The sequence below is a fragment of the Apaloderma vittatum genome, unplaced genomic scaffold, assembly GCF_000703405.1.
Source record: "Apaloderma vittatum isolate BGI_N311 unplaced genomic scaffold, ASM70340v1 scaffold37713, whole genome shotgun sequence".
NCBI lineage: Eukaryota > Metazoa > Chordata > Aves > Trogoniformes > Trogonidae > Apaloderma > Apaloderma vittatum.
Window position 1 is genome coordinate 15,167 of NW_009707186.1, and position 14,964 is coordinate 30,130.

The 14,964-nt window shown below is 44.9% G+C and overlaps 1 protein-coding gene across 1 annotated transcript; it reads right to left on the reverse strand.

The window, feature by feature from the left end:
* Positions 1 to 3: 3 nt before the first annotated feature.
* Positions 4 to 9,423, reverse strand: LOC104271412 (claw keratin-like; the record flags this gene model as incomplete). The annotated part of the gene is made up of 2 exons (XM_009866071.1): positions 9,201 to 9,423; positions 4 to 221 (listed from the first exon to the last, which is right to left on the reverse strand). Coding segments are annotated over exons 1-2 (441 nt in total), but the record flags the coding sequence as incomplete, so codon positions are not given.
* Between the last annotated feature and the right edge of the window lie 5,541 nt (positions 9,424 to 14,964).

Consider the following 14,964-nt stretch of genomic DNA (forward strand, 5'->3'; position numbering starts at 1 on the left):
ATATCGTGAACCGAAGGGGTAGCCATAGCGGTTGGAGTAAAAGCCTGGGTAGCCATAGCAGTCCCCAGAGCCATAGAAGCCCCTATAGCCACCATACAGACCCCCGTAGCCACAGTAGTCCCCAGAGCCATAAATGCCCCGGTAACCGTACAGACCGCCGTAGCCATACCGGTCCCCAAAGCCGTAGAGGCCGCGGTAGCCGTAGAGGCCCCCATAGCCCCGGCTGCCGCAGTCGTAACCCCGGTAGAGGCTGCTGTAACCGTAGGGAGAGTAGCAGTCATCCTCGCACTGGCCCTGGAGGAAAGTCATCTTTCTTGCGATGGAGGCAAACCTGCAATGCAGCAGCAGGGAGGAATGCAGAAGTAATAAAAACTTCCAATGACAGCAACGATATCAGAGACCAAAGACAGATTCATTTGTCCCATAAGACCAAGGACAGAAGCAAAATCATGACCAAATTCCTCAGCTCATTATATCCTATTTCTATCATTTTCTCCTCTACCACTTGTTTTTAAACCATTTCTCTTCTCACTTACTGAGGTTGGTGAAAACACTGACTACAGAATATACTTGATACAGATCAAAACCTCCTTCCTGTTTGCTTCAGGATTTTCTTAGAGGATACTGTTAACTCCTAACAATCCTAGTTTTCTTTTAGGTTACCAGCTTTGCCTAGAGCTTTACATTCCCAATTCCTTCGAGAAAGTCTTTAAGCAAGCTTAGTGCCTGATGCCTGCCAAGATAACACACTTGAGCTTTCAGGTCCACTGCTCCAAGTCATATTTCAGTAATTCAGACCAATTTTGATCGTCATCTGGAAATGCAAGAGGCATGGCACATGCAAGAGCCAATGGAGCTTTAGCATGCGTGAGAACATCAGCAAGATGCTCTGCCCTGCCAAGCAGACCTGAAGACCTCCCTTAAAATAAAACAAGGTTTGTGGAAGATCCCACCCAAGCCCACAGTGGGGAAACCCTTCTCTTACTGTGCTGGAGGCAGCTCTACAAACCTAAAAACCAGCGACTTTAGCAGGAAGCTGGACTCCCCAAGGTACCAAGAGAACCGAGAAATTTTCAGCCCTCACCTTTAAAACTTGAACCCGCCAGTTCCTGCAATGCGATTAACACAAATACAAGACCTGGAGAAACCTTACGTTTCAGAGGAGCATTAATCCTGACATCAATTCTTTAAAGCGAAATTTCTAACCCTTAAGAAGAAGCTGAAGGGAGAGCAGGCTTACCGAGTTCACCGGGAGGAGGAAGGCAAGAGAGCTGATGAGGAGCTTGGAGCTCCAAGCCCTTTTTATACTGTTTCTTCGCCCGCCCGGCTTATCTAAGACGCCCTGTATATTCAAAAGGTTTGTAAGCTTATTGGTTGGAAAACAAATTTGCCTGTACGCGTCATATCTCCAATTAATATAATTTTCTTCATTGTTTGGGATTATTAGTGTGTTCCCAGCCTCCCAGGTCACATGTATTACAGGTTTCTTTCATCTTAAAGTTTTCTGGGCCAACTACATTCCTGATACCATTTTATCATCTTCACTGTCAAAACTGGAGTTTATTTTTTAATGTAATATAAAAGTAGCTCTAAGTTCCCAAAGCCACCAGAGACAGAGAAATTTTTGGTTTGAAAAAAGAATAAATAAAACTTTCCCACATTTTGGAAAATATCTGTTGCTCACTAAAAACTTCATAAAAATATATAGAGAAAACAGGCTTCCTGTTTAAAGGAAAGGTAAACATCTCTTGAGATATTTTATATAAAGCTACACAGCGGCTTCAAGAAAGAGAAAAAGCACAAACTACAAATAAATCTTAATTGCATTCCTCCATAGGGTCACGGCGAATAAAAGTCATGCTGCTGCATGAGCAGAAAGCATGTTTTCACCAGAAATATGGCACTGTTTGCACTTTAGTTCACTAGAGGGCTTGACCATGAGTTCAGCAAAGCGGCGAATACAAGTACAAACTTGGTCTGGAAAATAATAAATGATAAGGAGCTTGCAAGATGTTTTCCAAGGAGCCCCATTAATATTTTCCTCGCCAAGGAATCAAACGTATCAAACAAGGAGGAATGCTGGAGTTTGCTGCAGAACTCCTTGTATGACCTTCACCTCATTTCTGGCATTAATTTGAATATAAAATAAGGGTAATAATGAGCAAGCAGGATGTTGAGGCTTCCTCAGAATTTTGAATACCAAAGCGCTTCATAAACACTCATTAATGTTTTCAATTTGCAAAGTGTTGCAGGATTTAAATATTAATAGTTTGTCACCGAAAGACACCCCCAGATTTAATAATACGGTCACAAGACACTTCAAGGTCTCTCGTTTCTAAGTCCTAATAAGGCAATGTGTTACGTCTTTTATGAAAGTCAGAATCTATTTAAAAAAAAAATTCTTCTGAAACAGGCAGAATATTCGGTAATATTCACAATGCAGCTGAAAAATTTCTTCAGAATCACTGCGGTAGAACCCGAGAGGGGGGAAAAAATAAATAAAATATCAAACGAAAGGAACTGGCAAGAGATCCTCACTAGTATCTCCGGGCAGCGTGTTAAGGTCATGACGACACGGAATAGAAGTGCGGCTACATTTCGGCACACCAAAGAGATGCCTACTCCTTTTGTCCTCTACGTGTTGCACCATAGGCACAAAAGCCAAGCGAATGGAGCACCTTCGAGCAAATTGCGCAACCAGTAATGGCCTAAACATCTCTCAAAATTAGTCCTATCCATCCAACTACAAAGAATTCCACGCCATTTTACCAGAAACGCGCTGAGCCATTTCTTCTTGTTTTAAAATGAAAGAAAATCTCGAGGTATTATACGTGTGTCATCACATCAAACTCGGAAAACATGAAAATCACCGACTCCAATTACATCAATTGGAGGAATAACGCACGCAACAAGATAGGTTGTATAACCAACACCGAAGATGAAGAAGGTATATATACGGACCGACAACTCCAGAATTTTATTCGCTTCTCTTGAGATACTCCCCTCAGTGAACCAGGTATGTCAATACTGACTCTACTCTCTGATATACGTATGCTTGCGCTTATATATGCCCATGTGTTTGTACATAATTTGTGCATGCATGGATATATGTATATATATAAAATGGCACTGGTGTGTACATATATGTATGTGACATGTATAACATGTGTCTATGTATATGTACAGACATTCTGGAAGCAACTTCTTGTCATTTTGGAGCTAAAGTCAAACACAAGATTCTCTGCAACATCCAGGAATTCCTTCGCTGAAACATTTTTTGCTTGTTTAAAATTAGGTTTTAAAAGCACTGAAAATTCCAAGTTTACTGCTAACAGTTCTGAAGTCATAAGGCATTTCCAGCTCCAGATTATTTTCCTTAAGTGTTGGGACTTCAAATCCCTAGACAAAACCGTCATGAAATATTTTCTACTTTAAGTAGACAACCTGGAAGGAATTTCTTCCATTTCATTGCATTCTTTGAGTTTATCCCAGGGTGAGTGGCATGCAGCACTACAGCAGATAAGGGGACACGTGTGATAGGCTGTTGGTCTTACATGAATAAGCATCAGCACGTGAACTTTTACTTTTTTCTTTAATTTATTCAAATTTCTCTGACTTCTGGGGTGGGAAAGTTCAGTTTTCGGTAAAAAAAAAAAATATATTTTGTATATATAGTCAGCCATCCTCAGAAGTTGAGGGAAAAGAAGCAGAAAAGCTGTTTGGGATTCAGGAGGTGGGGAAAAATAAATGAGACAAGAGGGTGAAAAAGCCCTGCAGGAAGGCCTGAGCTGCATTTCCTCAGCTCTGCCCAAGCTTGGAGCCTTTCCTCCTGCTGTGGGCAGCCCAGGAACTCACCTGCCTTCTGGGGCTGTGTTTCAGGTCTACCCGCATCAACAAACGATGACTTTCTACAGGGACCTCTGTGACGACGGGTCCTATTTGTCATTCGGTTATGAAGACTCCTATGGTCTTGGGGGCCTGAATGGCTACCGTATGAGCTACGGCAGCCCATACGGCTACGGAGGCTTCGGGGGCCTGTTTGGCAACAGAGGCTTCACTGGCTTTGGGAGCGTCTATGGGGACGCCTATGGATTCGGGTATGGCTCCCCCTTCTTTTCTGGTCTTGGAAGCAGATTTCGTTTTTAAAAAAGCTCTCCATGCTGAACCAGCAGAGAGAGCAACCAAGAAATGAAATGCAGGACACGGATTCACGGCTAAGGATACTGCACTGAGAAACACCGAGCGCCCACACCTCCATGCCTCAGCAGGACACGTGGGTGCCAGGCTGCTACCCTCTATTATCTCCTGTTTCTTCAGCTGTTACTCTAAAGGGCAACTTGAATTTACAGCAAGTACCAAGGCATCTTTGCAGCATGTTGATGGAGTAAAGCAAGGATGTGAGGTGTGAGTAAAGTGCCTTCTAAGTCAATTCATGGCCACTTTGTGTTGCCGTAGTAATAGGGGTTGCTGCAACTACCACTTTACTCAGCCATGAACTTCACCAGAGATGACATCTACTAGTGAATCTCCTGCTATATGCCCATGCTGTGCCTCATGTGGCAGGGAACACGATTTACAAACAACTCTGCGAGCAAGAAACATGTCTGGACTGACAAACTCCACCATTTCCACAAAGAAAAAGAATCATCCACCATCAGACACACTCCACTCGCTGAAGACCCTTTTATAAAACTGCAACCTTATTCTTTCTGCTACTCACTCTTTCTCTTTCTCATTAAAACTACTCTGCTCAATGGTATCAGATGTCCAGTCTTTTCCTTTTGTTTGTGCCCACACTCCTTTGCAAAGGGACCGGCAGCACTGCCCCTCTAACCAACCATTCAATGAGAGGGAGCTCTAGACTCCAGATATTAGAGAACATCACCACATCTCCACGTGAAGTGCTCCAGCCTCTCCTCATCTCCCTGACTGTCTGTATTGCAAACACACACATTCCTGAAGCAAGCTGGGGTTTGTGCTTGAAAAATAACTTTTAAAAGCAAGAGATTGAATGGAAGTCTCATGGTACGCCAAGGAAAGACAGCAATGACACTTGAGGTTAAGGACACCCAAGGTTAAGGACACCTAAGAGAAAAGACCAAAGGCAACTGAGCCGTAACCGTCTTGCTCCTTTGCAAACTGAACAGCCAGGTTATTCAGGGAGTTCCTGTCAGCCTCCACCATGTCACCTTAGGAGACTGAGTAGTCTTGATTTAAGATTTATGATATTAAAGATTATAAACTGGCACGGAACAAGGTGATTCAGTGAGCATAGCCTAGACAAAACTGCATGCATCCCATGCAAGCCCAGTTATACATCAAAGACATCACCAGCAGTCAAAAATCTTGGAGCTGAAGTGACTGTGAAGGGGCACCTCTGGGCTGATTTTCAAGAGATACCCTACATGGCTGTCGCTTCTCTTCTCATGGTGGCCACCTGCACAAGTATTTCTGCATTCCTCAGCTGACAGGAAAGGGTCGAGAAAATAGCTAGCAGAGAAGATGGGAGTAGCACTTTAACAGGCAGAGAAACAGAAACACTCAACAGAATAGTTCCCCAGGTGCAAACACTGTTCATCTAGTCCAAAGTCCATTTTCGTACATCCGAGTAATTGCTTAAACCATTTGACCCTGAACTGGACCGTAGCGGAAGATGAGCCCCATGGATCCATTTCCGTGTCTAGGAAGGCGCTGCCACAGCCAAGAAATAAACCTGGTCTGCTGCCTCATTGCTTGGAGCTCACACCTTTTTGTCCTAGTTTGAGCCAGACCAAGATGTCCCAAAAAGAGGGTAAGGGCAGCAACCTCCACCCTAGCCTCCTAGCAGGGCACGTTGGCGGTTAAATCAGCACAAGACTTTGAAACTGGAAGAGCTATTAGGGCAGCTCTTGTAATCCTTCTGCTAGCTGTTGTCAGCAGCAAAAAGGGTTGGGCTCCCCAGGGAAAACATGAAGAAATGGTAGAGTCTCCCAGCATGACAAATTCAGCTTATCTCCCATGGATGCCCTCTGGCACACGAGGCTTTTCCCACCTGCACACACAGAGCAGGAAGGCTTAGAGAGATGCAGAGGAAGAGAGACAGATTAAAACACAGAAAGCCCAAGATCCAGCTGAAAGTCTTGTGCTGCCCAACATGCTTCAGCTCCAACACCAGGTTCCAGCCCACACTGGCCAACACAGCAGTATTTGTGAGGTTTCTCCACCTCATCCCACTCGGTTCGTTACCGGAGGTACCGACACTTCCAGCAGTGGGGGCAATCGCTGCCCAGTGCCTGGGGAACATGGCCCAGGGGCTGTCCCAGCCTTCCCAGACCTGTCACCTCCTCCCTCCACCACCTCTGGTTGCCTCAGATCCACCTGGGCATCAGCTTTGAAGATGTCACCGCTCGGGTCGCAACTCCAGCTCCACACACAGCATTGGGAGTGCCCCGAAGCGCCGCGCTGCCGTCTGCCAGCCAAGGAACCTCAGCCCTCCCTTGCTCTCCTCCTGCTCGAGGGATCCAGGGCACCGCCAGGATCTCCTGCCCTGTATGCAAACACCGGAGGCGCAAGCACCACGCAAGAGAGGGAAACCAGTTTCTCACCCCAGGTGCCCCTACCACAGGGCTCTCAACCTCTAGTTACCAAACAGGGACGGGGTCATTTTGTTACCTAGTCATTCAAGAGCATCAGAGAAATTCAAAAAGTCCCAGATAATTGCAGAATTGGGGGCCGGACCATTCCCCAGTCCTCCCAAACCTCAGTCCATAAGCACTGATGCTCATTTCCCATGAATCCATCTTAATGTGAAGAATCTCCAAGTTTCTCCTGCACCTGTGCAGTGGTATGTGAAGACCGTTTCCCCCATTTCATAGGGTTTTATGCCCTAAGGCTTAAGAAAAGTTGGATGATTAGAGGAACTCTGGGCCTGCCTATGAGATATTATCAAAATAGATGACAGATGGTTAATTTAGCTAACAGAAAAACCAACTCCTGTAATTTCTTTTCAACTTCTGAATGCCAGGCTGCAGCAGGATGTATTTACTCCATGCGTGTGGGAAATTACCAATTTAAATGCACCTTGTGAACAACCCACAGACGAGGCATGCCACAGGACATGCCTGCAGCACATGCAAGAGCGAGAGTCATTTTTAACGAGTAAGCTTATCCCAAATGAGAGATTGGGCCCCTGACTGTTGCACAAACTGGACTAGAACATTCTTAAAGAGTGTAGTGTCGCAATAAAGCCTTTTAAGAGAAGGGAAAGTGGACTATGGTATAGAAAGAACTGCCATACCAGAAGCAAGAAGCATTTCAAAATTCACCCTGTTTAGATGAATATTCTTATCCTGCAATGCAGTAATGAACCTAAACAGCATTAACAAACATTTCCGCTATCTTAACAAGACAGCGGTAGCTTCTTAGTATGATACTTGAGAGCTTTAGTCATCTGGAAAGCCTCAGAGGATTTCACATAACTAGCTTTTATACCAAAAATGAATAAAAGGTATATTACAAATAGTGCCACAGAAATCCACTGCCAAAATTTTCTGATTTTACTGACACCTGGTGCTTTGTGATAACTGCAAGTCTCCACTTCTTACATAGAGAACCACAATTTCAGAGGCCGCAGTAATAAACCTCATCTCATTTCCAAATACACCATTAGCATAACAATAAGGATTCCTTCACCTGGCCTTTGAGGTTTGGGGGATTTCTTCTTTGGTAGGGAAGGATTTATGCGGTTGACGAGAATCTGGTTTCATCACCTCATCTAAAACTCACCAACAGCCAATTACTCACTATTACAATGCCTGGTCAACTTTGTTTTCCTTACACATAGGGATAACAATTCTCCAATGAGTAACTACTACAAAACAACTCAGTATTCCCATGCCAGCTTGCAACACTGTATTATATTGTTTCTGAAATGAAGTATTAATATGCCACATAACATCTCAACCACGTATAGCTGCACGGAAAGTTGATGAACTCTTTATTATCAATATATTCCCAAAGAAATCCTGAATTCCATGAATTAACACCATCACCCGCTCTCACACGCAGAGGTTACGTTGTCGAAAAAACTCTGGGCAGAGCAGTAAAGCCAGAAATTTAATTTCTATCCTCAAAACCAGCTGTTCTCATGCAACTTAGGCTTCAGGTTCTTCGTAATACCAACTGTCCACGCACCTCTGCTCTGATGCATTATATCAGAGCCCAGATGGGAAGGCTGAGCCCGAGGACACCAGGTAACAGGTAACACACACTGTGCCAGAAAAGGCAATATCGGGGCAAGATCTCCCCAGAGCTGAGCAAGACCAAGGAACAACAAAAGCAAAGATGCAGGGCAGCAGCTTCACGAAGGCACAGCTACAGCGTAGAGGATTGCTGCGGAAAAGAAACGCAAATGCCACCCACTGCCAAAACATCTCAGGAATATCATTGTCCTGAAGCAGATCGATGGGATGGATTCGGTGCCGCAGGACAAGGGAGGAGCAGAGGGGAACAGGCAGAGACACGCACACACGCGCAGAGGCCAACGCCATGTTGCAATGTCATGTTTAATGAGAAAGAAGCAGATCATACAGAGCCAGGATTAGACAGTACAGATTACAAATCGCCCGCAACCTGTGGTTTGATGCAAGATGATTCACGTAATAACTGATGTCGCTTTCCTTTTGAGGCTCTGGGTGGATACTCAGCCCTGATCATAGCAAGACATGTACATTACAGAAACAGAGATAGGCTGGCTGACACCACAGTGCTTTTTTTACACATTAGCAGCCGCTGAAAGAGTCTACAACAGGATCTGAAAGAGATGTCGTACCAGACCCCTTTAGATTTCCACAATGATTCCTACAAGCCCACAAGGAATTAGCAATATGGCCCACAGCATCAAACTTGGAAAGACAGAAAGGCATTAGAAAATCAGGAAGGGTAATCAGAGAAGGATACAAATGGATTTTTCAGAAGAGCTGAGCATCTATAGATGCATTTAATGGTAGTCCCAAGCTCTCATACTTTCCTAAATGCTGAGCCCTAGAGCTCAACCCCCACACCTCCACCCTGCTTGCCATCTCCTGGACATTCTTCTTTCAGCAGCAACTCTCACTAGGTTTAGCACGGTCTACAACTTCCAACGGGGTATCCCCGTCCCCATCTGGCGCCCCCATAAACATGGGAACCCCCAGGAGCCCGGCCAGCATTGAAGCCAGCTCCAACTTCAGGGGCTCCCGCAGATCCCACGATGCTCTGCTGAGGGAAGGTGCTGAGGATGGGTCCAGGGAAGGTCACGACCACCGGCGGCGGGTAGATCACCACCTTGGAATCAGGACACTGTCGAACACAGGGCTCATTGCAGCTGTCGGCGATGGGCTGCGGCACAGCCACCCCACATGGGGAGGCGCTGCCGTCAGTGCACGGGCTTAAGGAGTGCACCATGTCTCAGGGGTGGGGCAAGAGCGGAAAAATCAGGCACAAGTTCTTAGCAGTTTCATGACTGGGCAATGCAAAAAATAAATAAATAAATAAATAAATAAATACTATCAACAGGAAAAGGAAAAGCTGAATTTTCATAGCTGGGTTCCTAGGAATCACCTATAAATCTTGTATTGAACACAATAAACCCTGGAAATGAGTTTTCAGGAAAAAAATTAATTGGAGTTCGTCATCCAGGATCTGCATTTACCAAAGCCAGTCACAAATTCAGTAATTTACACCAAGAAAACCTCATACCAATATCAGAATATTTGCACAGGACTCACCTTGACTTAAAACTACAAGCAAAGGCTTTGGTAGAAAGCAGAACTCAGACAGAACTTACCTACTTCACAAGAGAAGTAAGACAAGAGAAATGACTGTACAAGATCTGATGCTGAGCACTTTTATACTCGCCCTCAGACTACCCAAAGCATGAATCACCGATGAGTGTAACAACCTAATCAATTACTAAACACATTTATTTTGAGCCCTAACTTTGTTAATGAATGTCAATTGTTTGAAATAAATCACCCTTTGTAATTATTAGCCTACCCTTCTACTCTGTATGACCTGTACTTTATTACCTTCCAGCCTCTGCTATTTCAAAACTTGATGTAGGGGGGATACTCTGCCTCTAGATGTTGAAGAAAGACAAAATATTTATATGGTTCATGCTTGATGTCCTCCTTGAATGGATTTGTTCCCAAGCCAGCGGCCAAAAGCCATTTGTTTGAAAGAAACCGTACTTATCTCAGCCCAGCAGATGTTGCAGAAGTGAGGGATAACTTTTTCTCTCAACCCAGGGGTAAGCCAGGTTCATGTGGAAAGCCTGGCCAATGCAGAAATACTGAATTTTAGAGTTATATATCCAAATAAGTCAGTGCAGCTCTTCCAATTAGACACAAACATGTTTTTTCTTCAAACATGCCAGCTTTAACAAAAAAAAAAAAAAAAAAGGAGAGGGGAGGGGGAAGGCTAAGGTCATGTTTTATATGAAGTTAATGTCCCCTACTATGAGGCTTTAAATCATGGCCTGATTAGGGGAAATGGCAAAAGGACAATAAATAGGGTGTGGCTTAGGCAAGACCCCGTCAGGCATTTTTTTCCAGTGAGTCGCTTCTTCAATAAAAGGACATCCAAAGCCATTACACCAGTAACGCATTGTACAGATGGAATATGCATTTTGGAACCCCAATTGCCACCGCTGGCGTGGGGTTATCATCCCTGTTAAACAGCAGCACGAGGAAGACTTTGTGACACTCAGCAGCAAAGTCAGCACAAGATGCCAAGGATGGCAACAGCATGTGCCACACAGGCACTCCCATGGGGCCACAGCAGGTCACAATCTGTCCATTCTGGTTTACATGTCATTCTCCTTAAAAATAAAGATATTTTGCTGCTTCTGTAGTAACAGAGAGTTTGGGCTCTTCTGTTCTACCGAATCTCAGCTCAAAGCCTTCTCTCTTTCTCCCAGCAGCAGCAAGGAAAAGCCTTCCTTCGGTGGAGCTGGAGGTGGATGTGGTAGCACTGCAGAACAAAGTTCTCCCCTTCCAAGGAATATCAGAGAAAACTTCTTGCATCTCATCAGATTGGCAGCAAAATGTCTTTGGAGGGCAGGACGAGACCCCATTGCATTATACTCAGTTTCTACTCTACCGGAGTGTATTTCCACAGCAATGGGAAATGACTGGGATGCTTTCCTACTTTGATTGCTCACTGGGATTTGTCTTCATAGCTTTTGAGGATGACAGAAGATATTCGTAATTCCTTTGGAATATTGGCTCTGCCTTTTCTGTAACTGAAGATAACCACGCAAATGGCAACACGTGTCTTGATCTCAGCTTCAATGGGATAGCAATTTATCCCTAAAGTCATTCCTCAAAAACAATGGAATGAAATACCTAATTACTCTTTGCATCTTAGCCAGTTGAAGAAGAAATGAAACGTTATTTTAAAAATGTATTCATAATTCTGCCTTGAAAAGTCAGTATCTTCAGCGTGAGAGGAACCCACACTACTGGGGTTGGTTTCCTGTTGCAGACTGCTTGGGGTTGATGTCACTGCAGGTTCCCTTTATCTGAACATAAATGTTAAGGATGCTGACAGGAGGCATGTTGATGTCTTCTGAAAGCATTTTCAAAGCATGCCATAAAAGCTCATTAGTGTTCCACACAACTGATGTTGTCACAGGTATTTCTTTTTTAGCAAGAGCATTACAACTGCCAGCTCAAACACTGGCAGAGAAGACAAGGAAATAAAAACGATGAGTCAACCGGTGAACCACAGCCAAAACTCAGCACCTAAGGAGCACGTCCGTGAGGAAGTAGCACAACAGAGCAGTGCACGGGTCAGCTCCATTTACCAGTTAAAACAAAGTTAAGAATCAAATCCCACCACCTTAAAAACAAAAGCTACCAAACACAAAACCCATCATCTTCGTATCCATCAGGAGACAGGGAAAGGACTGAGGTGCAGGTAAGCCATCAACACCTTCAGGCATTCAGAAGATGCTGACAGGACACATTCATTCCGTATTTAAGCAAAATGTTAAGGTTCTTCAACAGACTAGAAGTCCTCTATTCATGAGAATAAACAGGAAAATGTAGAAAACCTCACAGGACCACGTGAGAGCTGGGGAGCTGTCTCAAGACACCCATTTAATTACACCAATTCAAAAATGCAGGCAGAGATCAAGAACCCAATCCACCCCTGAGACCACTGAAGCACCACAACAAATAGAGCTGATTTATGAAGACTAAAACTCCAGAAGTGTGTGTGGTCTAGCGTGCACACCACAGAAACCTTCAGAATAATTACATCAATTACATCCTGGCTTTGGCTAATAAGGACTTGGTGTCCCAAAAGGTGTCCTCTCCATCAGGCAGACTAGGAAAGTTTATTAAAGTAATTTGAAGCTCAGAGCTTCATGTGTTTCTCTTGGTTTCTCCTCCTCATGTGTCATCAGCTCAACTGCTTCATAACCACCATAGTACAGCTAAAGAGAACGTGACTTTGAAAGGCTTCACACATTTAATTTCACAACAGACTTGGGAAGCCATGTGGGGTTTTTTCCCCCCACTTTGTCTTAAAGTTAGCAACACCACAAAGGCTGTGGAGAAACAGCTGTTGCAGAGGGAGCTGAACTTGTTTGGGACTGTGCAAGTGTGCAAGTTTTAGAAATAAAACCTACTTCAGAATGAGCAGCCATGCAGCTTGGTGCCCAGCTTGCAAAACCTCCAGCTCAGGCTCATTGAGCTGACTCTCCATTCCACAGAACAGCTCCAAAACTGTTCTCCGTCCACTTAACCAAACCTACCACTGTCCCAACCTCAAACCACACAACAACACTGTATTATTGTGCAGAGAATGACACACTTTGCCATAACTGAGCCTTCCATTAGGTCTTTTGTAGATGGAAACAGCTACAGAGACAATGTACCTTGAAGAAAGTACTGTTCTTACTGCCCATATCCATCGCTTCATCCCAAAACAGGGGCTGCAACAATCGGAGAACCAGAGGAGAGAGAACCAGAGGAGAGAGAACCAGAGGAGAGAGAACCAGAGGAGAGAGAACCAGAGGAGAGAGAACCAGAGGAGAGAGAACCAGAGGAGAGAGAACCAGAGGAGAGAGAACCAGAGGAGAGAGAACCAGAGGAGAGAGAACCAGAGGAGAGAGAACCAGAGGAGAGAGAACCAGAGGAGAGAGAACCAGAGGAGAGAGAACCAGAGGAGAGAGAACCAGAGGAGAGAGAACCAGAGGAGAGAGAACCAGAGGAGAGAGAACCAGAGGAGAGAGAACCACCAGAGGAGAACCAGAGGAGAACCAGAGGAGAACCAGAGGAGAACCAGAGGAGAACCAGAGGAGAAATCATTCCGGTTGGAAAAGACCCTTGGGATCATCAAGTCCCATCATTAACCCTATCGAGTCCAACCATTGACCCTACACTGCAAGTTCACCCCTAAACCACATCACCCAACACCACATCTAAGCGACACTTAAACACATCCAGGGATGGCGACTCAACCCCCTCCCTGGGCAGTCTGTTCCAGTGTCTGACAACTCTTTCCGTGAAGAACAACAGTCAGTATTGTGGGTTATGAGTGAATTCCCCTTTATAATATGCAAACTTGTACCATATTTACTAGTTATGTAAAATCAGGGAGCTAAACCACTAAATTCAGCTGCCCTTTTTCTAAACAGATATTCTGACCTGAAAAGAGGGGGGAAAAAACAACACATAGAATTTTATTGAACCACAGACCACGTCTCACAGTATGACGTGTATCAGAACCTCTTTTACCCCACACCTCAGCTTTACTGATAAATTAAGATGGTCCTGACAGGCCCCGTGCCTTTGCAGACTCATGGTTACCCATATATGAAACAAGAATAGCACAGGCAGAGGTTATTAAACAGCATCTTTGTAACAAGATCTCTTAAAACTGCTCACAAACGCTCATTAATGTTTTACATGAGCTAAGCTCTTCAAGCTGAACTCCATTATAATGAACGCCAGCACATACCCAATTTAAAGGCTGCGTCTCAAGACGTCAAAGGCTACTAATTACATCACGTGTGGGGAGCAGTTTGCCTTCTGACAGACGAGCAGAAGGCACAGGTACAGGCACAGCTGATGCCTGGGTGCAAACCAGCAGCTGTCGGGATGGTCACAGAATAAGAAAATGGGGTCACTAAGAAAAGAACTCCCCCTCTGCTAGCACTAGAGCCCTGGAACAGGCTGCCCAGGGAGGTTGTGGAGTCTCCTTCTTTGGAGACATTCAAAATCTCACCTGGACACATTCCTGTGTGATCTACTGTAGGTGATCCTGCTCTGCTGGGGGGTTGGACTAGATGATCTTTTGAGGTCCCTTCCAGCCCCCAACATCCTGTGATTCTGTGTGACTGGGGCACTCTCATCTACTCCAACCTGGTAATCCCTCGTTTCTCCCCAAAGGAACCCGAAGAGACGTCACCAACACACTCATTGACCAAATCAGAGCAACTGTAGGATGGCAGCTGCCTGTATAAAGGCCCCACAGCCAGCTTTTAAATCCCTGGCAAAGTCATGATTCCTTGAAAGTTATCTCTGCCAGGGTGCAAGCAAGTTTGTTCGCTACAGGGCAAGTTCTGGACACAGCCCTGAGAGTTTGACGCCCCATCAAAAGGCAGCATCAACTTGCCCACGCATCTTCCACCAGCCTCGTTTCCAGCTGCAAAAATCAACACCTAAGGACCAGCCCCTCGCTTTATTAAGTTCAAAGAGTGCTAGATCAGCCGTACCATGAGCTGCTGAGCACCAAGATTTGAGCGCTTCTCTTCCAGCCTCGCTTTGCAAAGCCAAACTTCTCAATGTCCCCAGCTGCCCACTTGCATTTAAGTGAACAAAAGGGAAAAGAGAGACAGGATGGTCCTTGACCACCTCCTCCCCCCCCACTGCTTCCTGATTGTTTGTTCATCTGCTAAAAGAAACCTTAGGAGGAGAGGGATAGATTGCTTTACGT